A 27,597-nucleotide genomic window follows, 5' to 3' on the forward strand; every position below is an offset into this window, starting at 1 on the left:
GGTTTTTGGACTTTTCTAAAGGACAAATACAAGCCCGTTCACTGCCCATTGTCAAGCCTATTCACGAGCACCTGTATGATCCCTGTAAACAGCCCGTTCACATGTCTCAAAAGTACATTTAATACTTAATTTTTCATTGACAAACAGAAAAGATCTAGGAGTTTCCTTCTATTTCAAGCGTACGCTGTTGGTGTCACATCCTGCACATGACTTCAACAGCTGGGATCTTTAATAACACACTGAAGGAACCCATCCCTCCACAATAAACTGAACCTGTACGACTCCCACTGTTCTGTCTCGCTCCGTGTATCGTGCTCAACATTTATCAACACGGCTGGGACATGGAGAACCCAGGCTGCGAGTGCATGTGACGCAGATCTGCACCTTGGGTCGCGGCCTGTCCTTTGCCGTGAGAGCTGCTGCTGCTATCTGTGTTTATGTGCATCCATCTCTGCCATGGAAACACACCTCCTCCCTGTATCAGCCCGCATAGACTCAGCAGGCCAGCTGTTTAGTCGACTCAGCTCAGTTTGGTTCAACAATGACAAGAATTGAAAAAAGGCACACTTCTTTCTGTCAAATGTGCAGGCGGCTGCAGATCTTAAACGTAAGTGGTTGAGTGCAAATCCTACGGTTAAGGGTTAAACTTTACATTAAAAGCTACTGGGTGGTAATACAGCAACAGCTGAAGTTTTTATTATGGACATTATCACATTTTCTGAGGAAATCAAAGTGTAAAGTAATTTTTAGCTGGTAATCTCCTGCATACAAGCTCTACAAGAGAGCTTAGTTCCCCCCTAGTGGCAATAACTAAACACTGCATGGACTGCTGGACTTGATTGTGTGTTTTTGTTGGAAGTAGGGCAGCATGATATGGTCCAAAAAAACCAAACATGTAATGATCATTTTATAATTGGTATAACTGCATTTTGTCATTTTAAGGAGAACATTTTTTGTATCTGAAGTGCAAGGTTTGTAAATCCTGCAGCACAATGCTGTACCGTCACATATTTCATTTAATTAAAAACACTCAGAATGACCTAGTTTGAAGTTGCCTCGTATGGTTCTCCTGTAGGTTTGTGTTTTACAGGGAGAGCTTCAGCAGCAGAACTTGCAGCAAATGGCAATAAACGGCAAATAAAAATAAATACAACACACTGGCTAACTAGTATTACAGAATTGCCTTAAGAAATTAAAGCAGCAGTGGTTACAGTGTAAGAATTGTTCAGTTACCTTGAAAACAAATATGGATTTATGTAGATATAAAGTGTGTTGGGGAACATTGAATACTCAAAAGCTACTGTACATATTCTATATTAAATCAAATAATTGCAGTGTAACAGAGTAATTACGTACCACGCTGGCCCCCATGCTGGTCTGCCCGCTGCCGAGCCATGGCATGGACGCAGAGACCGGCATCTGTGGCGGCGCAAAGGGGACAGAGCTCGTCTGCGCGATGTTGGTGTGAGACGAGCGATGGTCTGCGTCGTCAGAGCTGTGAAACAAAAACACAGCCGCAACACGGTCACTCGGAAGGTCTTAAGAAACTACCGTTAACTGAATCGGCCACAGAACTCTGCTCTGAGTCTGACCTGCGGGACTCTTTGTCAAATTCCTCTCCTATCCAGGTGTACGGCTGGACAGCCACCAGATTGGACACGTCCACCTCCTGGACATCATGAGTGGAGGCCAGCACTACCTCGTTAGAGTTGGCCTGAGGAAGAAAAGAAGCACGGAGGAGGAAAAAATGAGGTGTGTGGACAGGGCAATATCTGCAAGTTGTCTACAAATGTCATCAATTCAATTGCGTTCAATTTTATTTGTATAGCACTGAATCACGACATACATTATCTCAAGGCACTGTACATAGACTCCATCATGGAGAGCAGAGAAACGCAACAATTCAGAAACACTAGGCAAAAAAACCCTCCTTTTTAACAGGAAGAAATCTCTGACAGAACCAGACTCAAAGATGTGCGGCCATCAGCCATGACCGGTTGGGGGTGAAAGGAAAAATGGGGGACAGAGGAGAGGAGGGGGATTGAAAGGGGGGAGAGAAAAGACAAAGGAAGAAGACAGAAGAAAGAGACCAGGAGCAAATATACAACAATCGTATCAAGTTCTGAGTCAGTGATGACGTGTTTATAGAACTACAGTGTCATGTATACAAGCATCATATGACTGTAATGTCCTAATTTTAAAATCATAAACGACTGACCTTATTGATGGCAAAAGCCATGATGATATCAGACTCCTTGTGAATGATTTTAGCTTTGCCTCCAGGATACCCAAGATCTGCCTCCACCTGGAAAAAGAGAGGGGAAACAAAAACTACAAGGTTTACACAAAGAAATCAAGTTTTAGAAAAAAAGAAAAAGTCACAGGTTTTCCTCTGCCTTCATAAATCAATGCCCAGAAGCCTAGGATTTATGAATACATTAGATTCCATAATGAGAAAAACAGAGTCAAATGATCACTTGATTTGGGTCATTGTGTTGCTCTACAAAAAAAAAATCCTCAACTTCTGTTCAATTTTGAGTTCAACCACATTCCCAAAGACAGAGCGGGACAATCATAGGAGAAAGCAACATGTGGTGATACACCGGACAATCAAACACCGACAGTTCTGACTGTTGATTCGAGTTTCCTCACTGACGATTATCCTTCATGATTAGCAAGCTTCCCACAGTCCTGACAGTGAGCATGCAAGTTAGTAATAAGGTCTACAGTACACAATGTGCCAACTCTCTTAATGGGAGTCTTTTTTTTTTTTGCATTTGGTCCGTCAGAATCAGTCCAGCTACAAGAGAGAAAGGAGTGAGAAATACTGGTAGCTTTATGTTATTATTAAGCATTGAACGTGAGGTTATGTGAGTGGATACAAAAGGTGCCCCGTTGAAAGAAAAAGGATCAGACATTAGATCTTAGCGGAAGAGAGGCTTGAATAGATTTCATGGCAAAAGAAAATAAAAATAAGTTGCCAGTGGAATCACGTTCAGTCCAAGCTGGAGAGGAGACAATAAGAGCTTCACTTAGTTATCTGATACCTCTGATCAGAGCTGGGTATATATATCAATATCAGGAGATAAGATAATGTCATATTGCATCTGTGAAGTCCTGTGAGAAGCACAAGAAGAAAACTTTTCACAAGCTCAGAGAAAAAAGCTTGTATCCAGCTTTATATCGGGATATATCTCATCTATTAGTATTATTATTATTATTATAATAAAAAAATATTATTATATTAACCCATAGATGCATAAGTGGTACACTGAATCGTGTACTCAGATTCAGTGTAAACACTAAACCTGCAATGAGAGGTGGTCGAATGTCAGTATCACGATGAACAGATCTTATCCGTCTATATTTGCTAGGACCCCGCGGGCAAAACCGATGGAAAGCAGCAGTGGCACACATGCTATGCTTCCACTGTGAACCAGACCGTAGTCATATTGCCCAGCCCCACCCTATTTTAATAAATATAAATATATACAGCATATAAATAAATAAATGAATGTGACGCTCTTGCTCCTTCAAACTTGGCTTTACAGTGACTCCTCTGGACAGGCAGACAGCTGGACAGACAGAGCCAGGGCCTGTGGGCTGGTACAGTAAATGATACTACCTTATGGGGATGGCTAGCTCCTGCTACACCATTTTGGCTTTTACGGTCCACATGGATCTCTACAGACTTCACAACACAACACAACACAACACAATACACACAGAGGCAATATAGACACACAACACGGCACAACAGAAAACACATGCACAAACACAGGAAGAAAATAAATAAAACATGAAATGAAAAGAAAATGAAACATATTGACAGGATCTTTTGATGTTCACACTCGGTGATAAAAGACTCATTAGCATGGAGCAGCAGTTGTGTAAGGACACGTGAGCCGTGGAGCTCACTGCTTCAGCTAACTACCAAGAGATAGTAAAAATAATAATAAATAACGAATGATCTGAGATAAAATGCAGTGTGTTTTGTCTAATTCTGGACAGGCTGCTACAGCAACAGTGTGCCATCAAAGTGACACAGTCATGAATTGCTCCAGACATCAGAGAAGTGTTCTGTTCCTGATTAAAGATGTCTGCAGGAACAGAGCAGCGATAACGGCAATAACAAAAAATAGCAACAGAGATAACTGCTGAGTGAGCTCTTTTCTGTTCATCACAAATGAGCGTGATGGATTTAGATACATGGGTACAGACCTGGGTTCTTCATATACTTTATTTAAAGATCAGTGATAACATACAAATAACATAAGAACATTTTTTTGCAAAAGATTGTATCAATTAGTGGGTAGTTTCTGTTTTCCACTTGTGTGGATAACACACTGTAGATGTGATATGGACACAAATAAATTAGAATTTATACTGATTATAATTTTCTAATTCAATATACTTCATAATTATGGAATGACTTTTTAAGTTACTGTCTATACATTTGCTCTTTATGTGTCTACAGTCTGGAAAATATGTCAGGGAGGTTTATTTGGTTAATATTAATAGTAATATATTACTGATCTGCCCATTTTGGCTGGGCATATGTTCTATTCATAATAACTTTAATAACAATAATTATTAAAATAAATCAATATAATGTTATTTTTCAAAAACACTAAAATACCTTTAAAAAAACAACATTAAAATTATATTCTTGAGTTTTTGACAACACATTTCTTGGCTGCAAGTATCTGATTAAAATCATCAAGATGGGTGTCATGTTGTCTTAGGGTTAGGCCACCGTGCATGTTAAATAAACTGTATATGCTTTATTAATCCAGTAATTCATGTTGATTGTGGCACTAACACAGGTTAAAAGATTAACTTACAATGCTTAACAATTAACTTTTCAACCTCCAGTAGATAAAAAGCTTAGAAATTGTTTTAAAATTAATATTTTATACTTTTAATTTGGAGCAATACAGTGACTTCCTTAGAGCATGTGAGCATGAATAAAATAAATAAAAATAGGAACTGATGAGCCTGTTAAATAAAAATAATGGCACTTTCAGTCAAAATGAATGTTAAGATGAAAAGTAGGCAGAAAAAAAAGTGGGGAAATACAAAAGCACACGTTTCCTTGCGTCTCTGTGAGCCACTGACCTCACACTGCTTCCTTTTCTTAGTAAAGATGTAACGAATCAACGTCTCTTGTAGAACTTCCTGTTTGACCAGGAAGTGCCAAAGACGCCGGGCTGGGAAGGACTGGTGGTTCTTTGTCCTGAAAGAAAAAAATATAGACAAAAATATGTCAATCGCAAATGATTACGCACACTTAAAAGTTACTCTGGTGTCATGTATTGCCAATAACACTGAAAGAGAGTTAATGGTATGAATGTATATTCTGAATTTTAAAATAAAGCCAAATTTAGATGTATTATATGTCCTAAATGACCCTGACCCAGCGTGTCGTGATGTATGTCTATGTATTTGAATATTTTTATTTTTTAATACTCACTTAAAGGGTGTGTTGTCTGGCTCCAGCATGGCCTTGTGCCGTAGAATGGCAGGGCCACCTCCTGCGCTGAGGTCAGTGGGGTAAGTGTTAATGTAGTTGGGAGGCGGGCCGTCAAATTTGTTCATTCGCTCCAGAAGAAGCTGCTCCCAGTTCTCCAAAGTCTTTAGCACGGCGTTGCAGAGAGGGGACGAGACTGGCAGGTCTGAAACATAAAAGGTAGAGGAGGTCCAGATAGAGAAAATGTCTTCAACCGAAAGTCCAGAGCATAATGTGTAGCAAGTGTTACGATTCAATGTGTTATATATATAAACCTATGATCAAATGAAAAAATAAATGCTCTTTTCTCATTTCAGGTGAAAAATAACACGGGCCTGCAAAAACAAAGAATTCAAAATAAAGTGCATAGGTTGTACATTTAAAAAATAACTCTGTAAAATGAAGTGTGCAAGTTAGTTTAGTAAATGAAGCTACTACACTTTCTTCTCTTGTCTCTTCCTGGAGTGTGAGTGTAATTTTGAAAAAGCTGATCTGAATTCACTGGTTTGCTGAGTGGCATCGAGTGACAGTGTAATGTAATTGGTCTGCATTCACTGGACTCGGTGCCATAAAGGCTTGATAAAAAAATCTGTGCCAGTTAAAATACAACTGCTCTATCAAAGCATGGTAATAGTCAATGACTTATGATGATCTGTCCAGTTCATGATCGTGTCTAAATCCAGATCTGGACCACGGTCAGCCAATTAGTGACTTTACACAGCTACAGCTGCTGTATACAATCAACATCAACAGCAATAAATTGTTTTTTTTATGTATATTTGTTCAAATGATTCTCAAATTAAATGTTTTTTTGGGAGGAAAAAACAATTACATTACCTGTGAAGTCGAGGCCGGTCAGAGGCAAGAAGTTCTTGACATTGTGATGAGCCAGTTTCACCATGACCAGGCGGATCAGAGCCCAGCTATGTATCACACAGACAGACACTGAGATTAAAAACTGAAGTTACCAAACACCTGACATGAAAACAAAAAGGCTGGCTTCTACCTGTAGGAGTTGGGATCAGAGTGCTCCGTTATCTGCGTGTCAGAAAGGAAGGCGTCGTCGTCGTCTTCGTCATCTTCGTTTTCGCTTTCATCCGAGTCATACAGCACATTGCTGTCGGACAGCGGCAGGAAGGGCTGAAAGGAAGCAAATAATGGAGTGAAAGATGCGGCCTGAAGACTGCGATTGACAGATCGCATCAGGAGATTTCATATAGATAAACGTTCCGATTCTTACTTTGGCCACAAAGTAGTCCCACATGCTCAGCTCAGGAGGAATAAACTTCTCCCTGTAGGTGGGTCTCTCCATGGGCACAGGAGGAGGGTTGGCCGGCGTCTCCTTTACGGGGCGTCCAGGGACGAGCATCCTCATGTTGAACCTGCGCCTGTATCTGTCCACGTCCTCTGCTGGAGGCTGAGGGGAAGCTACTGGACCCGGAAGGAGAACGGAGAGTGAGTACTTATGAAAAGGCCAATTTAGCAGCAGCAGCAGCAGCAGCAGCAGCAGCAGACAACTGCTGTGAATAAGCCTGAGACTCAGTGTCACTTCAGGACGGTTGAGAAAAAGGGACCTGCTTCCATCCCACACCGCACACAGAGCACAATAAACGGTAAATCCATGTTAGAGCTGAATTTCGGTGCATTGAAAAACAATCACTCCAGTCGTATAACTGTCTAGCGATGGCTCATCCACTTATTTGGGGTTCGATACGATACAGATATCACAACCTTAATTTTCTACCAATACCAATATCAGTCCAATATAGTCATTTATCTCTTTTAAACAACTTGGTTGTTTTAAGGACTTTAAAGCCAAACTATGACCAGCAGAATCATTGGCACTGGTCAATTATTACTTTAACTTAAATTGGCCAACTGTTACACACTATTCTCTGAGAAATTCTTAGTCTTTAATTGTGTTTCTAAAACAAAAGGGTTGTTTTGTTTTTTGATGGTCTTTTAATGTATAACATAGTTTTCACTGCAGACACAAAATGCAGATTGATACAGACTATACGATTGTTTTAATAAATATAATATATTATATATATATATATATATATATATATTTAATAAATATATTAAGAAATGGAATTTTGTGTGTCATTTGTTATTATAAAACTTTTATTTTATCAGAAGATTGGCATTGGCATCAGCCAAAGAGCTACTCATATCAGTTGATCTCTACTTTACAGTCTGTAGCCTGTGTTTCATAAAGCATTTATGCAATTTTTTGTTTTTTAAGACTGTGTCAGATTTTACTTTTTCCCCCCGATACCGATATTCAGTATCAGACTGATATCGACAGTAGTATCGCATCTGCTGATCCTATGACTTTTTAATGGAGTCATCGCACAGAAAAGAAAATACACTTGGAAAAGAGGAGATGCAAATGCACAAATACAGACATTTAGGATGGAGACACAGTGCAAGACACACTTGGGTTGTGCACAAACCTGCGCCGTGATCCTGAGTGACTATTTCTGGCATCACACCAGACAAAACAAGACAAGACGCAAACCAGAGTGGAAAGTGCAGTTAGACACACACATACTACACAGACCATTACACCGAGTCAGTTCATAAAAAAATACACACAGAAAAAGGCATCAAACAACAGAGCCTTTGTTGAGCGGTTGTGTGCTAAGCAGGTTGTTTGTATCCACAGCCTTTGGAGGAGGGCAAACACAATGAGATCAGTGAATGTAACATGTTTATTGTGCTTAAAATGGCTGTTAATTTGAACATGACAAGGAGGCGTCAACAAATGAACGCCTGTAAAAAGGCTCATTTATGCTGCTTTTTGAGTGATAAGCGATATCAGATGACGATGCCGTCGCTGTCCGCAAGAAAAATAAATAAAAAAAGAAAAATATTAATTAAATGTTGAACATCCTCAGACTGATATATACTGAAGAAAATTACATCATGCCATATATTGTTATTGAATTATTGCCCAGCCTTACTGTCTACAATAAGAGGACGCTCCTGACATAAACCTGGCTGTACATTTCCACTAGAGGGCAGTCCAGAGTAGCAGGTTTTTGCCAATAACAAAAACCGTAGCTATAAACTTAAGGAACATGTGCACATAACCGGAGGAAAGACAAGCAAAAGGCATAATCTGTTCCTGTATTCGCATGTTACACTGAGCATAAATGAGCCTCAGGTTGTCTGTTCGTGACATGCATGTAAGTTTGCAGCAGTGCTAAAAAAAGGGTAGAGTCTTAACATGTAAGTAAATGAGTCCTATCAACAGGCTGGTATTTAAAATCCTCCTCTCATCCAGCTCTTCAAAAGGCTCTTGGCTCTGTCGAGAGCCGTCTCTAACTCTATACTGATACGGAGTCTAAATGCCAGCTCGTATCTTCCTCCCACACAAATAGTATAAGCATGGATTGCTTTGGACTAAGAAATTATGTAAATTTTATGTCAAACTCGGAGAACAGCAAAATCTTCTCAGGAAATGGCTTATTTTCTACAACTTCTAACTGGATAATCAATTCACACGGGAGCTGTTATCGGTCTATAATGTGGCCATTACCTCTCACTACTGTTACACAGTTAATCCAGTTTAAATATCTAATGCTAGAGAACAGAACTAGTTACATTCTACAGTAGGGCTGTCGCGATTATGGCAATACTGCAGTTCATCACAGCCAATCTCTGCACCACTTTTGACTTTAAGGTTTACTTCAGCTCAGCTTTGAGTGTCTGTTTTGTTTGTGTTTGACTCCCACCCCTCTCCCTGCAGTTACATGGTACGCAGCGCTGCAGGCAGAGCAGCTGATCACAGACGGAAGAGAAAATAACTTGTTTTTTTTAAATAATAATGTTTTGTATCAGGTTCAGTCACATTAGCTGGACCTTTGTTTTGTGTACCTTGTGTAACTGTGTGTATCGATGATACTGCAGATGCCAAGGCTTTGACCAAGCAACAGCACACGAGGGACATCACAGCAGTATAAATAAAAGTTTAGTTTTAGTAAGAGAACAGACAGTACCGCCACAGCCCCACTCTACAATGGGATTTCATGAGTGTATTAACTTCTCAAGTTGTACCTGGTTTAGTGTCAGATTCGCATTTAGCTTGAGAGGGTTGCTCAGCCTTCGCTTCTGAACAATCCTGAATAGGCCCAGCAGTTGCTTCAGTGGTACAGCAGAAATGACACAATGGGATGAGCACAGGTGTGACATTACAACACAGACATGCAATGCAATATACACACACGCTCACACTCAGACAACACACAGCTGCTTGCACCGTCATAACACACAGATGACTGTCTTCATAGCATTAGTGGGCTTAATTGTTTTGTAATGGACATTCAGTAGCAGCTGCACAAAAGAGAGAAGGCTAAGTCAAGCATCTGCAACAATGCAAACCTGTAACAATTACCATGCACTGCAATCCTGCAAACCAGCACTGCAATCCACCAGCCCAGTTACTCACAGCTGGCCTTAGGTGCTGGTGCCACAGTGCCCGACCCCTCTCCCCTTGAAATGGGAGGAGGAGGAGGTCGTTTGGGGCGCTGGGTTTCAGTGGGGATGGGAGTGGGGTTTGGGGTGAGGCTGCACTGCTCAGGTCTTCCTGTCTCGTCGTGAGACTCCTCTGGCCTGGCTGCCTCAAAGTCAGCTGGCACTGGGACACAGGGCAGAGGGCAAACTAACACAAAAGACTACACAGCAGCAGCAGCAGCAGCATCTGAGCATCAAAAGGACAGGCCTAGGTGAATATCTGTGTTTATATGTAGATAGAGACCTAAGAGGGATGACCTTCAGAGGCGTCTGAGCAGAAATAGGTCAGGATGTAGAAAGCCAACAAATGGAGAGGAAGACAACAGGTAGAGCAGAATAAGGGGTGAAGGAGAGGTGATGTCTAGATCATGGAAAAGACATAAGAAGACAAGGACATGATGGAAATAAAGATAAGACAACAACAAAATGATTATTTTGTACCTGGTGGGGTCTCAAGCCTCTTCGGCCTAATAATGACTTTGGCCCCTCCTCCAAAGACAGCGGCCCACATGCGGTTGTTGAGAGGATGTGCGGCCAGACGGAAGAGTTCATTGCTGCTGTGCGTGCCCAGGCCGTGAATGAGCAGCGCGAGATAAACAGCCACGACCGCTTCACACAGCAGGACGTTGAGCCTTGGTTGGTCTTCCTCCCTGGCAGACGTCAACAGAGAAATCAGGGACGACACACCTGCAGACAGAACACAGACACACACAACATGGTTTGTGCAATAGATAGATAGACCAGTCTTTTGCAAAACAAAACAATATCTCTGCACAATATGGAGCACACTTATACATTCGCATGGTGGCATGATCTGTCTCCGTCTTTCTGTTTCCTTCCCTGAGGCCATGAAGCTCTGATTATAGAACACCATCTGCCACTCTGCATAAACACAGACTGCCAATTTTGCTCTGCTAGTCCTCACCCTCTGCCTTTCATACTTTTCAAACATATATTTGATGCTCAGACATTCTGTCCATCTGCGTATTCTATGTGCATTCTGGAACAGTTTTATTGAATGAATAAAATGTACAAACAGCAACTGATGGTACAGATATTTACTCAAAAAAACGAGTAGCTGTCTAAGCAAGAGTCTTGTTACCTGGCCATTGTGCAGGAGCCGAGTTGGGAGTTATGTGTTCTTCAATACTTTCGGTGCGGAGTCGTTTCCTCTCACTGAGTAACAGACCTTGGTAAACCATCCCTGTAAACTGGTTGGCCTCTGTCTGGCTACTGCAAAGCCAATAACAGAAAGGTAGACAAGGAGTCCCAAACAGAAAACAAACAAACTGTACATATTCAACATATTGGAAAAAATTCTCATTGGTTTTCATTCCTACAATTAAATGACACAACAATTTATTTCTCGGTTGGTTTGTGGTTCTTTGCATCGAGCAAGTTTCCCCAAGCTACCAACTTTTAACTTCCCACAGGGAGAATGTACTCTGGAGACTGAATAGTGACAACACACTCCAAACTAAAGTATTGTAAGGTATTTTGTTAGTATCTTGCAGGCAGTACTGAAGTTGTGGCATGATTACCTGTAGCTGTGGCTGTCACACAGTGCCTGATAGATGCAGGCGGACAGAGAAGCGGCTAGTGTGTGTAGAGCATTCACCTACGAATGAAAAACAGACATTATTATTATTATTATTATCATTATTATTATTATTATTATTATTATTATTATTAATCATTAAAAATGAGTAACTTCACATTCGGTTAACTTGAATAACATTTTTAATTTTAAATTCTGACCCGCTCATCGATGATGTCGGGATGCGGCGGTGCCTCCATGAGAATGGTGGAGTGGAGGATGTCGTGGATGTGGTTGCCGAGGTGGAGAACGGGGTTCGCTATGACTGTCTTGGTGGTGGCGATGCAAGCTGACAGCAGAGGCAGTGTAGTGGGCAGAGGCAAAGGAGACTGCAGCTGTTTCACCGTGGTCTCCTACAGAGTGAGACAGGGAGAGGATTGACTTTGTTGAACAGAGATTGTTTACGTGTAAGCACATAACACATGTATAATATAACAATGGCGTGCATGGGTACCTGCTGGCTCTCCTGCAGAAGGAAGAGAAGCTCCATGCGAACTGAGGTGACTCCTCCTCCCTTGGCTCCATGAAGGCTACAGTAGGACAGAAACACTCTGAGCAGGGCCTGGTTCTTCCTCAGCCACGCCTTTCGCCTCTCGGAGTGCTGCTGCTTCGCCTGGAGGCGACGTCTCTCCATTTGGTGACGCTCGTAGGCCCCGGCCTCTAACTGCTCCAGGGCCTCATCTGATATGTCTACTGATGCTGTATGCTCTCCCCACCGCTCCACCTCCGAGTCCTCCTCCTTTCCTTCAACCTTTGTGTCAATGACGACATTTGTGGTTATAGGACAAAAATGCATGCATATAGAATGACTATGTAAATGGATAAGCAACATGAAGTAATTCCAAAGTATACCTTGTAGTTGCAGATCTTATGCATGGCAGCTATTTCCTTCTCCAGCCAATTGTAGAGCTGAAAGCGGAGCTTCCCACCATCCACCTCAAAGCCTGTGGCCAGTGTACGCAGCTCTGTCATCAGGATTTTCAGACAGGCACGGAACTTTAGCTGCTCCGCTATCACGTCCACCTCTGACTCGCCCTGAAACACATACAAGTGAGTTAAAGGGACATGTTGAGGATTTTGAGCTAAAGTCACACACACTAGTCCAATGTCAAGCCAATTCAGCTAATTTTATAAAAGATATTACACCTAAATAATACACCAAAAATTGTTCCAATAAAACTTATTTCAAGGTTCAACCTTGAACCCTGAACCTTGAAATAAGTTTTATTGGAACAATTTTTGGTTGCAAAACACCTCTATATCCCAGGTAACTGTTGACAGGAACTAACTTCTACAAATCCAAGGCTACTTGGATCACATGTCTCAACAGATTTTTTTATTTTTTCAGGACAGATTGTAAGTTGATTTTTAATATTCAGGTTTTACCATTATATATATGCCGTCTACCTCAGTCTACTTCCGTCATGCAATACTATCAGACCTCATTGAGGGAGTGTTTGTGAGTATACAGCAGCAATGCCTGAGACAGTAAACACTACTATATTGAAACACATAGAGAGAGCAGTGTGGAGGTGACAAAATAGACACCATCATTCTATTTTGATTCAAATATTTGCAGTTGTGAGATTTTGAGTGGATTCTAGAATAATTTCTACCTGTGAGTCTGCTTTCTGTAGTTTAGACCCAGCACTCTCTGGACCTGCATCTGCTTTGGTCTCAAACTCTGGTTTCTTCATGTTCAGACCATCATCTTCGTCATCTTCATCATCATATTCCTTATCATCTCCCCACTCCAGATTCAGGTCATCCTCCTCCACCTTGACCAAAGGCTGGCTCCAGTCCAACCCACCCACACTATCACTTCCTCCCCAGGCAGGGGCAGGGGCTGCTGGTGAGCCCCAGTCAACACCTCCCTGGGTGCCATTCTCCAGGGGCTGGGTTGAGTTTACATTGGCCTTGGAAGAAGCTTTGCTGAGAGGCGAGGAGCCAGACTTCTTGGTGACTTTGGGAATCTTGGATAGCACTTCCAGAGCCAGAACTGGACAGCCCACCTGCAGAAGATTCAGATACGATATTGAATATCCAATTACAGCAACGTTGAGTGTTTGTGTGTGTGTGTGCGCCACAGCATCCAGGGCAGAGAGGAGGAGATGAAAAGGAGGCATTATATTAAGTAGAAGTAGAAGCTAATGCATAAATTACTGATGCAGCCCACCTTGAAGTGTGCATTGGCAGTTGTGAAGAACAGTTTGCGCTCAATGAGGTTGATCTCGTCCGCGCTGTTCCTCTCAGCCGTGAGGCCCACGCTTGTAGTTGTGCCCTCTAGGTTCGCGAAGTGGCGACGGACGATCAAAGGGTGTGTCCTCAGGTAGTTATAGAAACTGAACACCACAGGGTTGCAAGATTTCACCATGTCATCTAACACACGGTGATGAAGAGACAGTAGAGAGAGAGAAAAAGAAAAAAGGACAATAAGCAATTATGTTTCAATGGATTCCACATCTTTTGATTGAGTGTCACTATGTGTGTTTGCACTGTTTCACTGGAATAGGACATAACTTGACCCAAAAACACAGTATAGCACTGATTTGTTCCCCCATCTGTGTTGATCATCTTCCATTTGGATCACAGCTTGAACTAAACTGTATAGCACAAACACGCTCACTGTCACACTCCTGCTGATCACACAACAGCGACTAAACCATCTGCAACCAACTGACCAGGATGCTCATCATCCTCTTTGGGGATTCGCTCCAACAGTGTGTCCAACGCTCGGGTGTAATCCTTCATAATCCAGTAGGATATGCTGCGCAGGAATGGGTCAGGGTGAAGTCTGGAGCAGTGGTAACCGCTTCCGTCCCGGTTACAGCCCAGCATCTTCTCGTAAAGGAGGCCTTGGCATGTGGACGAACTCTCAAAGTCGGCCTCGTACAACCTTGCTACTATCATAGCCAACTGGAGATCCTCCATCTTCTCCAACAGCACCTACGCAACAGGGAGAAGAGACTGGGTTAATAACACTGTCGTTTGTACAAGCAATGTGTACACTTATGTAAAGCCTTTTGAAATATCTATATCTTTTAAAAGAGGTAAAAAGTAATTGCCACTGGTACCAATACATACAGCTGAAACACCACAAGCTCATCCTTTCAGCCTATAATGAAAGGATCCTTTTTTGCTATCTCCATATTTTGACTGTGTGGTAGAGAAACCACAGGCCAAGGAAAACTATGCGGGATTTTTATGGTTCTTATCAGTGTAATTTAGACTTTGGCCCCCGGTGATTTAAAGGCTGCAGAATACTCTCTCAGCAACAGATTATCTGCACTGTTATTGATGTGGTGATTTACTCTCGCTCACACACCTCCCCAATCTATAGTGTACTTCAGCTTGTTTACACTGTGAGAGAAATGAATATTGAGGGTTGGTGCACACACAAGAGAGAGAGAAATACATTGTGTGTCTTATGTGTTGTTGAATGAAGTATGCGTGTACGTGTTCTCACCTCGATGGCGTCTTTGAGTGATCCCGCCAGAAGAAAAAACGCAGCGGACTGTTCAAAGCGCTGCTTTCCCAGCAGTGAGAAGGCATTTTTCAGAGCTGCCTTCCGCCAGCGGTCTTCAGTGAAGTTGTTCTTGAAGAACTGAGTCATCTTATCATCGTGCTGAGACCTGGGAGAAGAGAAAAATCACACAGCTCACAAATCCCATAATGGTGTTCTTTGAATAAAAACTATGGCTCAATTCAAAAATAATTGTGCGTTCAAGGAAGAGTGTCTGACCTGAAGAGCCCCCACAGCACAGCTTTCTTCTTCATGGCCAAGTAGAACAGAGCAGCATCTAAAGGGTCATTGTGTCTCTGGAAGGCAGCTTTACCTAACTGATTAAACGCAGACATCATAAATGAATCAGGGAATTAAATTTTAGTTATTATTATCATTAATAACCATTGGCTACTTGGCATTACCTTTTGTTATTGTCACATAAAGAAAATATATTTTTTTGTCCCGGCCGGAGGAGTTGCGTCATTATTCTGGCAACCCATTAGACTTGTAGTATTACAACCGAAACCCAGACGTTCATTATAAATGTAGAGTACACTGTAAGCTTAGCTTGATCGTACCGGGAAGAACGATTGTCACCAGATACAGCGAATGTCACGATGACTTTGACTCTTGCAAACAGTGCAGGTCGAAATGCAGTGTCTGCATAAATGACAGAAACACTTAATACGAACACTCAACTTTTGAACTGATTCAAATTTTTTAGACAATTTTTTGCCGAATGGATTCATTGTACGATGCTTAAGTTTTTAGAGATCAGTATATCAGTGTGCAGACATATTTTTAGACTTTGCAAAGCTGGTATTAGTCCTGACCTGGCAGGATACACAGTAAAATCATGAGGCGATAGTTTTCTATATATTTTTTGAGTCCAGCTTTGTCCTAGTACCTTCTCCACCAATTTCCGCAGAGTGTTGATGTTGCGGACCCACCAACCCACTCCAACCGCTCTGAGCTCGGACCATTGTGGGTCGCCTCTCTGCATGGCTGGAATCATGTGCAGCTGTTCCTCTTCTGCCTCTGAGTGGAAGGCCCACGCAAAGTGGCATGTTGACAGGCCTGGGAGAGCGACAGAGGATGAGGGTAAAAAGGACATCTCTATAGTTCCGAAATTCATCATAACAAATTTGGACTGTATTGAAAAATATTGAACAGCAGTCCTATGTTTTACCCTGGTGGAGCAACTGCATGCGGTAGAGAGGGGGCAGAGAGGTGAGCAGGCAAGTGTGAAGACGCATAGCCAGGAGGTACCTCAGCCCGCACTCATCCAGAGCCTCACCACCTATTCAAACACACCATCAAGGAAACATCAGCTTTGTTACTTTTATTCCACAGACAACACTCTTAAAAGGCAGTCGGACAGCATATACCTTTACAATTCCAGTATCACTCGTGTTCATTCAATTTTGTCAGAGAGAGTGTGTCTCTTGTCCCTGAACCTTCTCACCCCGCCCCTCCCCCCCCCGTGCTTACTAAGGTCTGGAACAAGCTGCTAACATCTTCCTCTCAAAAGACTAAATAAATAGAATGGAAAATTGAAGAGGAAAGACAAAAGATAATGGAAAAAGTGCTGTGTCTGTTTACAGACAGTTACAGAGGAACAGTATAAGCTCTGTTGTTTGTATTAATGAAGATTTGATGGCTGGAGATAACTGTGAGGAACACACAATCAAGGAAATGATGCTTAGTTTTGATGTCTACAACCTTAAGTCAACTTTAATACAACATTACCAAGGGCAACATCGGGTGCTAGCTCATTCTACAGGTACAGTTTTATTACACGTCTTTCTTTGAATAAAAACAATAATGAAAATATTACTTTGTTCATCCACATCCACAAATAATGATAAATCAGTGTCCTGCTCAGGCATATCGGAACACTTTAAGGTAACAGCTAAATGTAAAAGCTTCATCTGCAACAGCAACTGTCAAGTTGATTTAATTTAATTTAATTTAATATTTTTACAATGAAATAGATATCAGCTTTAATCATACAATAAATACTATAAATAAAAACTGTGTGGGAAGTTGGAAAGTTGTAGAATATAGATGCAACTGTGGGGGAAATAAAAGCATCAGTGTGTTTGGTGTGATATGAAATATAATTTGAATGTGGAGATAATTTATCCTTAAAAAAAAAAAACACAAAAAACAAACAGACACAACACTCTTTGACCTCAGTTATTCTTGGTACGATATTATTATTCATCTACCCAATGTCATACAATCCACTGTACATACTGTACCACAAATGCATGATTGTAACTTGTGTGACTTGTAACGTGCAAGCATTGCTAACCTGTGTATTGCTGATCGGCGGAGTTTGTGACCTCAGCGCTGGTGGTTGCAACGGTATCAGCCAAGGCCACCAAGAACATTTGCTCCAGTCTGGTCAGCCCTGGTAAGCTAGAGTGCATGAGGTGACTGGACAATACCTGGGCACACAGGGGAAACAGGTAAATAAAGACCAGTGACAAGAAACAGACCAGAGATGCACTGAATTATCGACCAATATTTTACCCTGTTCACCGTCATCGAACTATTGAGTAATAAAATTACTGTTGCTAATTCAGATATTGGTCTATATTTGTAAGTTTTACATGGTTATAACTGTAATATTACAACTATCTTTGATTTATTTTTAATAGCAAATATGAGAATAAATCAAAACCTGGGCATGTTCTGGTCCAAAGTAGGTAGGTCCATATTGAGAGAGGTTAATAACTCGAGACCTCTTCTCTGGTTTGTCCGTGGCAAAGTTGACAAAGTCGTCTGTGGTAACCGCTGGTAACTGTTAAGAGAAGAGGAAAACAGTTAAAAGCATCAGTGGATTACATCTGTACGATCAAACTCTTTGGGCCTGATCAGGGAAATCCAGAGAGATCTGATGACAAATGGACAGAGCTAAGTCCAAGTGTCCACACTTCCTGTGACCACGTGTGATCGGACTTCACATCTGCGGAGTGTATGCTATACACACTGAAGTCGTTTCTGTTTACAAGAACGAAAATTATTCATGTGATTCATGTGTTTGGCTGTTCAGATGTAGCAGGTTTCAATGTGTCTGTGCAAGTGAGAGGAAGAGATGGAGAGGAAAAGAGGGGGAAGGAACAGTGCGAATAAACACTATTGTAAAATAAAATATTATTTTAGCCATTAGAAAAAAAGACATTTGTGTTTAAGAAGTGTTAATATTGAAGCAGTGGCTGCAAATAACTCAACATATGGCCCTGAGAAGTGTAAAAATACTGTAAAACTTAAGACCTATACATTGTTGTGCATGTGATCAGATCATTCAAGAGGGATGTTGATACCAATTCTGATTAGAGTCTCTGAAACCTACCTGGAAAAGATCAGCATACTGGTCCTCTGCGGATTTCTGTGCCCTCTCACCATCAGCCACCGTGGATCCCTTCACAGCTTCTTCTGCTCCCTTGTATGAAGTGTCGACATCTGCCAACATGAGCGCGTAGAGCGGCAAGGGAGGGATGGAATTAATCTCAGTGTAGTCCCTGCCTCCATCGCGGCCAGCCACAATGGTGTCTTTTGCCGTGCTGCCGGTCACGCTGATGGTGCGGGACAGATGCCTCCTGGATCCACCCTCACCTGCCTCCACATCCCTTACTATGGCAACTTCCCCAGCAATACACTTCACCAGGTGAGCAAGGATGGCCTATGAAGAGAAAAGCCACGCATTATACAGTGTATACAACTACAAGTCCATTGTTGTGTGTTTAGTGACTTCCGAGTGACTCACCTTTGCACGGCGAACCTTGCCTAGGTCCATGAGTTCTAAAAGCTGGGTGGGATGATACTGCGGTAGGGTGGGCGAGAGGGAGTGTGCTGCTTCAAACAGTCCCCCTTCCTGAAGTCCTGCTGGGGCACGAAGAGCCTCATCCACTGCAGCACTCCCTTCAAACACACTCTTTGACCTGGCTCTCCCTTCAAAGACTGAGGGGAAACCTGTGCTTTGACCTCCAGCAATATCTGCAGATGACAGGTTGCCCTCATCTCCCTCTCCGGGCTTCTTGTCCTGATGCCACTGGGCATAAACGTGCATTTCACAGTCCATACCCACCACCAGGATGCCGTCCCTTACCCAGGACAGAGAGACTGGCAGAGACGGTGTACCATCCACTGAAGACAAGAGGTCCACAGATCGGAGCAGGATCCATCGGGAGCGGATACCCTGTTTGATACTGCCCCCTAGAGGAAGGGTGATGACAGCCACCCCCTCTTTGCTGCTAGTCTGCTCATTGACCACGCCAGAGATACGGCCATACATGAGAATGTTGGATCCAACCCCCACAGTGAGGATGTGAGATCCGTCCTCCTTTGACAGCCAGTCCAGATGCACATAGTGCTTTATGTTGGGGGAGCTATGGTCTCTAGTCATGTACAGGTCAGTCCTGGCAATGAAAAGAAATATTATTAACTTATGAGACACCAAAAGTGGTTAACATAAAGTGGCAGAGAGAATATGATACAGACAGTTTGGCAGAGCCCTCCTGACCTGCTGTAGACGAAAAGGTTGGAGTCCACGCTGACTCTCGGATCTAGAGTGGATGTAGGTCTGGCATAGTCGTCCAGGTGGAGCGTTTGCTCTAAAACCCACTCAGAGCCACCGGTAGACTCGCACTCGTAAATGGACACATGCATTGAGAAGTCCTTTACAGAACCCTGCAGCTGAAGACACAGCAAGAGTGTGTTGAAAGGTGCAGTTTCTTAGAATACATCAAACTTAAAGACACCGCAGACACTTGTAAGCAGTCAACCAGGCACTGCAGGCTCTAATGCCATACCTGTCCTTGTTGTTGCTGCTTAAAGGCCACCGCCAGTCTGCCAGTGTAGGAGCAGGACACAGCTACGGGCCGCCCGGACACACACACGGCACTGTTGTTGTCCTCCTCCTCATTCATCAGAGCCCAAGGCTCCCATCGGTACGCCCGGTTGTCGTGCTCATCCTCACTATATCCGTCATCGCCCTCCACAGCACAGCGCCAGAAACGCACGCGAGAATCAGAGCAGGTGGTGACAATCAGGTACGGAGCCAGGCACACGGGGTAGATAGACGAGGAACTAAGATGACCTATCGGAAACAAGAAGGCAGGAGAAGGATAAAGTCAATACGGTTTAGTGGTTTTTTAACCTGCAATTTCTTGCAATAAACTAATTTCTTGGCTTCTTGTGACAAATACAGTTTTATTTCTGTATCTTTCTGGCTTAAAAGCAGTAGCTTTCAGATTACATTGCTAAATCATCTGATATTGTCAAATGTTGGGGGGAAAAAACTTTATTTAGCTTTTAATTTAACTGTGTGCTTATCCGAACCTGCAGACGGGGTAGCTCTGGTAACCTCCACCCCATGGGGCAGGTCCAGTCGCTTGCTGTACACCAGCTTGGAGCTGAGGATGAGTTTGCTGGCTGATTGCAAGTTGGCTGAAGAGGCCGATCGTGGCAGAGGTCTGACAGGAGAGGTTTCAGGAGACGAGTCAGGATTCGCGACTTGATTGGGAACCATTAGCTGACTCTGGAAGCTATAATCCGGGCTTGGTTCATCTGGACAGAAACATAGGATTATTGTAGCTAGCCTAAAGCTAAAAGCATCTAGATAAAAAAAAAAGCAGGATAATTACCCTACACTTACCAACACAGGCCTGCACAGACTGGAGATGTAGATGCCACATCTGCAGGACAGAGTTTCTGTTGAGATCCTTTTCTATCACCACCAAGAAGAACTTCTCAGAGAAGGGCGCGGGTTGATAATCTGTATGTAAGTAAAATTAAATTCTTATATATTTGTTTTAATAACAATCAGGATTAATAATGTACATGGAATCAAAAGTACACAGAGTGCTGTACCTTCACCACAAGGAAAAGCCGGTGTGTATGCATCTGGTTCCTTCTGAGGCTTGTAACCTAGTATGAAGTCCTCTTGGAAGACATGCAGCAGCTGGGTATTGGCGCCACACTGGATGCACATGAACACATGATACAAAACATGTTACTATATCTGCTGAGTAAGGATGACTCAATATAGCTTTTCATGTCTGATACAATACCAATATCTCAACCTCAAGCTACCTTCCAATACCAATTTCAGTCCGATACAGTCATTTAACACTTTTTAAACTATGAAGCTGTTAAGGATTTGTGCTGATGCATTTACAACCGAGCCATTTCAAGCAATAACATAGACTCCAACTGTGTTCCCTTACAGAAGAAATAAACAGTCCACAACATGACTCTAAAATGACGCTAAAATGCTGTTGCTGATTTTCATTTAGATTTACAAGCGATATATAGGATGCTTGGATTGTATCGGGTTTTGCATTTTGACCAGTATCAGACCGATAGCAACTATCAAATGGGCTCATCAATACTTCTGACGAAAAGCTTTCTGGATTCCAAGCTCAGCCAACTGTAGAAATCCTTACCTGGTTTGTGATGACATCCAGCTCTATGATACATCCAGGTCTGGCGGTGGACTGTTGGCTAACAATGTTGAACACTTCGCCCACCAGTTTCTAAACAGAGACACGTGTGAAAACAGTTAGCTGTTAATTTGCGTTAAAGTGTACTACACAAACTTTTTGAAGACTGTGTACACCAGCCACAAATGTATTGGATGCATGGCTGGTGTACACAGTATTTTGTGTTTTGATAGCATGAATAAATAAAAGGCAGCATTAAAACAACACAATTCAAAAGGCTTGCAGACGATGAAAAGCAAGCCTATACTAAAAACATTTTAGTGTGACATGTGGCTATATTAGATTTGTGGCCATAAGCCTGCTTTCGCAGCATTTATGACTGAGATTCACACTGAGACATAAAGATATTGGTACATAATATCCACTGAACAGAGACATTAGAGTGGAGAGATTATCACACCCCAGTGAGCAGTAACATTGTATTTTGTGGGTCCACTCACAGAAGTTTCAGGATCTGACAGCTCATCCAGTAGTTTTCTTGCATCCACCACTGCTTGATAGAGACGCAGGTTTTTGCCATCTGATGCAACGAAGCAGGCACTGGCACTGTTACAGTAAGTTCCTGAGGGGCATTGAATATACCGATTACTTTTTGGACCATAAACACAGAATGATTCATAGTCATGTGCCAAAAACATGTTATAATAATTCAAAATATGGGGTTCAGTGCTCAGGCAACAGAGAAGCAGGATCTTTGCTTTCTGGTGTGTTTACCGAGTACAGAGCTGGGTATCAGTGTCGGCAGCCATGCAGCGTTGCTGAAAGCAGAGGTGTGGAGAGAGTTGATGCGGGCCAGTTCGGAGACCCCTCCAGTGCAGGACAGAGGTCCGATATGATCCACCCTCCACAAGATCAGCTCACTGTAGATGGCGTTGGGGTCGTGGAAGGTCCTCGTAGCTGCGTTACGAAGCTGCTTCCTGCTACTGCACAAGTAAAATACAGGATCAGAATTCATCTGTGGCTTTTCAACCATACACTCATGGCATATTCTTTTTTTCATCCTCATTCTCGAGCTGTATTAACACATACAAATACCAACTTATAAGCACTTTGTAGCCATTTGTGAACCATGTGTGTTGAAGGGTGCACATAATTGACAGACTCTTCTATGACTAGGTATTTGGCTCTGACACAGCTGATGTACCAAAGACAGAAGGAAGTAGTTAACTTCCTGATTGACAAGTTTGTTTCTCAAACCTAAGAATTTATTTGTGTTGGAGGCAATTCTGCTATTGTTTCTCTGGGCATTTAAAGACAAAGAGGGTGCAACGCCAAGTCCCAGTGACCATGAAAATATGCCTATCACGCTCATGATGGTTTTTTTTTCTCTGACTTTCCTCTCTCTTATACCTGCGTAGTCCCCTTGGTAGAGGAAAGGTAGGAGGCTGCTCTCCCTCCATACTGCCAGGAGCTGAAGGAGGTGTGAGCAGCGCATTGTGATGAGAGGACGTCAGCAGCAGTGGCAGCACCGTGTGGCAGGCTTGGTCATTGAGATGGAAGCGGTGGCCACAGTACCGGAACTTGTGCGAGACGGTCAATACGTTCGAGAAGGCAGAGCGCTCTGCAAACGTCACCGCCCACTGCACACAGACGGCATCAAGGAAAGTTTAGTAATATACACAAAAATTACAAATACACATCTGCTTCATTTGCAGTGAAGGGAACACACAAATTACAAGCTCTAAACTTGGTTTTATACCATCTTTTACCTGGTTGAGAGATCCATCAACGTGCTTGGAAACCATCATAACAGCAGGACTGATACCAGGCCGTGGGTTGAGAGCAGCAGCCAGTGCGGGTGAACCCAGGCTAGCGGATGCTGAGGCAGAATGGGCCACATGTTGGACCATCCTTCCTTGCTCCCCAGACGCAGCACTCTCACCCTCAGTCAAAGTGCAGGCGTACATGAGAATGTTTTTACTCAGTGAGTTGGCATCGCCTGTGGGAAATGCCACTGGGATCCGCGAGGAGAAGGACACCTGGTGGGAAAGTTAGAAGGAAATAAAAGTTGTTCAGACAGATATGACATATTAGATATTGTATGCGAGTGTTCATCAGTGAACTTAAAAGGACCGTTTTTGAGTTTCTGCTGACCTGGACCTGTCTGAAGATTCCCTGGTTGAATTCATCTAAGTACTTCACGTGCCAAACCAGGAAAGAGCCGTCTGTTGGGTGGATGGTGAACAACATGTCAGGGCTCTTGTTCCACTCTAAGGTCAGATTCTCCAGCTTCCTCTCCAACAACATGGATGGCAAGGGCATGCTGGAGCTAGATCCCGGAGAGGATGCCTTGGTGCTTCCCTGCTCCCCCGGCTCGCCCTCTTCACCGTGTTCTGAGGACGCTTTCTCCGATATGTCATCCAGGTCTATGGAGCCAGGAAGAAATGTTTTAATATGATTATGCTTAAACTACAGTGATAAGGAAATGTGTGTGAGCCTGGGTGTGGGTCATACCAAAGTCAAACTTCATAGGGGATCCCTCAGAGTCCAGGGGGTCCTCCGCAGTCTGGTCCAGCTGTTGTTCGGAGAACTTTCGGAGTTGCAGCATAAAGAGGTCCATAGAAGTTGTGAAGCTCAGGTCCTTATTGTTGAGCCAGTGGACCACGAAGCCTCCGCCACCAGTGCCATCATCTGGATTGAACACTGCAGAGTCAGCCAGTACTGTGGGGATATCTGAAAGAGGTAGAACGACGCGAGAACAATGTTAAATAAAATATTATTTGACCTTAATTTGTGGCCAACTGATGTCAGTAGCAGTATCTATTTCAGCTAAATCACTCCTTTTCTTACAAAAATTACACTGCAATAGACCAATGCTCAAGTTAATTTTAATAAGATGAATATCCAGGTTCTCTTTTATTAATCAAGGTGTTTTTAATACATTTTTGCATGATGTCATTGCAACAGAGCAAGACCTTTTCTTTTTCCATACAGCTTTTTTGCACGTTAATATTTGCAAACCTGTACTTCATCAATGTGAGCTTCCACAGTAGCACTGAAAGTCAGTTGTCAAGGCTGCAACAAGTACATAACTAACCTCATAATTGTTAATATGACATTCAAATATTCAAATAAACAGCCAAGCCATTTAATGTGGATCCTGGAGCAGTGAAATGCTCCAGAACCAAGCAAGTCCTCCTCTCTACAGTGCTGGCAGGTATTTATTTTTATTTTTATTAAGTAAAGAGAAAATTAACCTCCAAATTATTCGCAGTTTTGTGTGTGAAAAAGCCTCAAGTCGTATTCATTTATGAAAAACCATCAGTGATGAAGAATTTAAGTCATACTTCTGAGTAAGTTCTCTTCAGTAGTTTGCAAGAGGCGAAACGTCTTCTCACTGAACTCAAAGCAACTCCAGTCGCCACAACGAACTACTAAAGATGTCTCCCTGAATGACTGAGAACCTTCACACACACCTTCTCAATCAAGACAGCTTACCTGTGTTGGGGTTAATACTGGCAGAGATATGGAAGTGACACAGCGCATTGGCATGGTGGGCGATGTGGCGGTGAGTGTGTGTGTCCTGCGTGCCCAGCTGAGAGGGCAGCAGCAGCTCATTGTGTGCCACCAGAGCAGAGGACCGTCGCCGGCCCCGGCGCAAATGCTTCAGGTGGTGAATTGACTAAACAAAGCAAAGCACAACAAATAAAACACCGAGAATGAAGTACTTGGTTATTTCACATCACAGAAAGTACATCCGTCAGTAAACGAACCTCCAACGCATGCTGGATCTTGTCCTTATTACCAGCCAAGCCTGGCAGGCTGGAGCTAAAAGAGTGTGTGTTCTCCGAGATCTGTGCACCGAGCAGGCTGTCCTCTGGTAGCAGGGTCTCCGACCACAACCTACACACGCCATCCTCGCAGGACGTCAGCATCACATTGCACACAGAACCCCTAGGAAAAAAACAACAGCAACATGGAATAATCAGAAATAACTTACTCAACACACACATGCCACATAGTCTTTAGAGATACTTTCTGAGGAAAAACAGTCATTTAGTCCTTTTTGTAATATGGAAGTAATATTATGGTATGCGATCTTATTTCATGAAATAACAGCTTGGTAACAATTGAAAATGGAGGAGGATTCATTTCAACTTAATCAATTTTGATTTACAAACACTAAAATGTTACTAATGGCAGCCTTGAGAAAATCTCATTACCAAGCTATTATTTTGAAAATAAATGGTATGACTATAATATTACCCATTACCAAGATGTTGTTGTACTGTAACGTCAACTTTTACCAACAAAATTACAATAGAACAAAGTTCATTATAGATATAAGTCGACTACAAATTATTCAAACATAAAATTCAAATTCTCATTATGTGCACTGTAACTAGGGTGGAATATCTGTGGACATGCTCTTGATGACTATGCTAGATGTGATGTTAGGAGAAAAAGGCTTTTCTAAGTCAAAAACATATATATATATCATGTCATGCTTGAGTAGAAGCGGTTAAGATATTGATGTTTCAGTGTGCATGACAGTGTGAACATGTTTTCTTACTTGGGCATGTACTTGCTGGTCTTCCTCCATGACATACCAGTGACAGAACGAGGATGAGCCAGGTAAACAAAGGAGAAGTGAACAGACGGAGGCTTTTTGTCGGACGGGTCCTGTACCACCACGGCAGATCGCCAGCCCGTGGTAGGATACCACACCTTAAGCAAACAGTCATCCTGTGTATTCAAATACACACGTGTAAACATACTTTGCAAGATTTCATCACGAAAAAAAAACCCAAGTTGAATTATTTGTGACAAATTTTATACCTTCCCAACTGTTGCAAAATACTCCCCATCAGGAGACCACTTTGCAATGTGAATAGACGCAGCAGTTCTAAGAGAAACACAGACACAGACAATGATGTCAGCTATATTTACTTCTCTAAAATGGACTTGTGGAACAAAACATTGAACAAAACACATCTGCTGTGTGTTCATGATCTACTGCTGGTACTTTCTGAGACTGCACTTCCCTGTTCCCTGTGGCTTTCCTGGACACATGTGTCATCAGATAACAATTACAAACAGGGTATCATATGTCTTCTCTGTGTGTTAACAAAGCAGAGTCAAAGAGTCAATAGAACGGCTGACCAACAATGCATGCAGCCTTTCATGCGAGACTTTGTGTGCATGTGTTTGGATAATCAGTAACTGTCCATAGGTGTTTATTAGACAAAAACATTGATATAATTTAACAAGCTTCAAGTAGAAAAATTTAAGTTAATAAGTGTCCGCACAGGGAAAGGACAACCTCTTCACTGAGTCATGGCAAAGGAAAAAACAAAGACGAAACAATGTTTTCCTGTTCTGCTTTTTTAAATGTGCAAATGTGCAAAAAGCTGCACACAGACCGTGACTACCGCTACATAAAAACTAGAATTACAATCACAAAACTTAACATGATTGAGCAATTGCATTTTTCACTTACATGAAACAAACTTGCTCACAAAAGGTTTTTTACTGGGTTTGTTTGTATAAAGCATTTACCAGTTGACCATTTACACCACAGCTTTAGCTAGCTGAAGACCAGGGGTGACAGAGCCTTTGCAGTGGCAGCTCCCCGGCTCTGGAATGCCCTGCCCTGGCACATTAGAGGCGCCCAGACTGTTGACTATTTCAAACCTACTTTCACTCCATTGTGTTTAACACAGGCTGAGTTGGACTCCCATTGTTTTTTGTTGGTTTGTTTTTGCTCCTTATGTGTTTGTACTACGCTCTATATCGTTTTTAAATGTTTTATATTTTAAGGCTTTCTATTTTTACTGTTTTTATTTTGGCATTTGACGACATTCTGTACAACACTTTGGTCAACCTTGATAGTTAAGCTGAGTAACAACTTGTAGATAGCATGCATTTATTTCAAAATAATTTATAAGTTAAGCTAATGGAGTATAAATTTGGGGTTGTGTCAGTCAAAAAATGCACCCTTCTTCTTCATCTT

General features: G+C 42.4%; 1 protein-coding gene across 6 annotated transcripts in view; it reads right to left on the reverse strand.

Annotated features, from left to right (window-relative positions):
• Nucleotides 1-27,597, reverse strand: part of dmxl2 (Dmx-like 2) — a 42,255-nt gene that overhangs the window by 6,310 nt on the left and 8,348 nt on the right. For 2 of the 6 annotated variants that reach the window (XM_058629268.1, XM_058629274.1), the window contains 43 exons: nucleotides 26,424-26,490; nucleotides 26,158-26,330; nucleotides 25,358-25,538; nucleotides 25,083-25,266; nucleotides 24,099-24,317; nucleotides 23,739-24,010; nucleotides 23,354-23,623; nucleotides 22,995-23,224; nucleotides 22,359-22,567; nucleotides 22,085-22,206; nucleotides 21,588-21,677; nucleotides 21,013-21,121; nucleotides 20,798-20,917; nucleotides 20,482-20,709; nucleotides 19,953-20,239; nucleotides 19,664-19,836; nucleotides 18,908-19,559; nucleotides 18,494-18,823; nucleotides 17,822-17,941; nucleotides 17,450-17,585; nucleotides 16,322-16,432; nucleotides 16,040-16,209; nucleotides 15,370-15,467; nucleotides 15,094-15,259; nucleotides 14,309-14,573; nucleotides 13,804-14,006; nucleotides 13,244-13,639; nucleotides 12,480-12,662; nucleotides 12,082-12,378; nucleotides 11,789-11,980; nucleotides 11,572-11,648; nucleotides 11,133-11,263; nucleotides 10,472-10,717; nucleotides 9,966-10,154; nucleotides 6,750-6,940; nucleotides 6,516-6,649; nucleotides 6,347-6,432; nucleotides 5,474-5,675; nucleotides 5,119-5,236; nucleotides 3,626-3,691; nucleotides 2,219-2,305; nucleotides 1,593-1,714; nucleotides 1,357-1,495 (listed from right to left, as the gene is read on the reverse strand). In XM_058629268.1, coding sequence (XP_058485251.1) covers nucleotides 1,357-1,495; nucleotides 1,593-1,714; nucleotides 2,219-2,305; nucleotides 3,626-3,691; nucleotides 5,119-5,236; nucleotides 5,474-5,675; nucleotides 6,347-6,432; nucleotides 6,516-6,649; nucleotides 6,750-6,940; nucleotides 9,966-10,154; nucleotides 10,472-10,717; nucleotides 11,133-11,263; nucleotides 11,572-11,648; nucleotides 11,789-11,980; nucleotides 12,082-12,378; nucleotides 12,480-12,662; nucleotides 13,244-13,639; nucleotides 13,804-14,006; nucleotides 14,309-14,573; nucleotides 15,094-15,259; nucleotides 15,370-15,467; nucleotides 16,040-16,209; nucleotides 16,322-16,432; nucleotides 17,450-17,585; nucleotides 17,822-17,941; nucleotides 18,494-18,823; nucleotides 18,908-19,559; nucleotides 19,664-19,836; nucleotides 19,953-20,239; nucleotides 20,482-20,709; nucleotides 20,798-20,917; nucleotides 21,013-21,121; nucleotides 21,588-21,677; nucleotides 22,085-22,206; nucleotides 22,359-22,567; nucleotides 22,995-23,224; nucleotides 23,354-23,623; nucleotides 23,739-24,010; nucleotides 24,099-24,317; nucleotides 25,083-25,266; nucleotides 25,358-25,538; nucleotides 26,158-26,330; nucleotides 26,424-26,490 — 8,041 coding nt within the window. The remainder of the gene's footprint in view (nucleotides 1-1,356; nucleotides 1,496-1,592; nucleotides 1,715-2,218; nucleotides 2,306-3,625; nucleotides 3,692-5,118; nucleotides 5,237-5,473; nucleotides 5,676-6,346; nucleotides 6,433-6,515; nucleotides 6,650-6,749; nucleotides 6,941-9,965; nucleotides 10,155-10,471; nucleotides 10,718-11,132; nucleotides 11,264-11,571; nucleotides 11,649-11,788; nucleotides 11,981-12,081; nucleotides 12,379-12,479; nucleotides 12,663-13,243; nucleotides 13,640-13,803; nucleotides 14,007-14,308; nucleotides 14,574-15,093; nucleotides 15,260-15,369; nucleotides 15,468-16,039; nucleotides 16,210-16,321; nucleotides 16,433-17,449; nucleotides 17,586-17,821; nucleotides 17,942-18,493; nucleotides 18,824-18,907; nucleotides 19,560-19,663; nucleotides 19,837-19,952; nucleotides 20,240-20,481; nucleotides 20,710-20,797; nucleotides 20,918-21,012; nucleotides 21,122-21,587; nucleotides 21,678-22,084; nucleotides 22,207-22,358; nucleotides 22,568-22,994; nucleotides 23,225-23,353; nucleotides 23,624-23,738; nucleotides 24,011-24,098; nucleotides 24,318-25,082; nucleotides 25,267-25,357; nucleotides 25,539-26,157; nucleotides 26,331-26,423; nucleotides 26,491-27,597) is intronic. The other 4 variants (XM_058629269.1, XM_058629273.1, XM_058629272.1 and 1 more) reach the window with 4 other exon arrangements.

Source organism: Solea solea, chromosome 5 (assembly GCF_958295425.1).
Source record: "Solea solea chromosome 5, fSolSol10.1, whole genome shotgun sequence".
In the NCBI taxonomy this organism is placed as follows: domain Eukaryota; kingdom Metazoa; phylum Chordata; class Actinopteri; order Pleuronectiformes; family Soleidae; genus Solea; species Solea solea.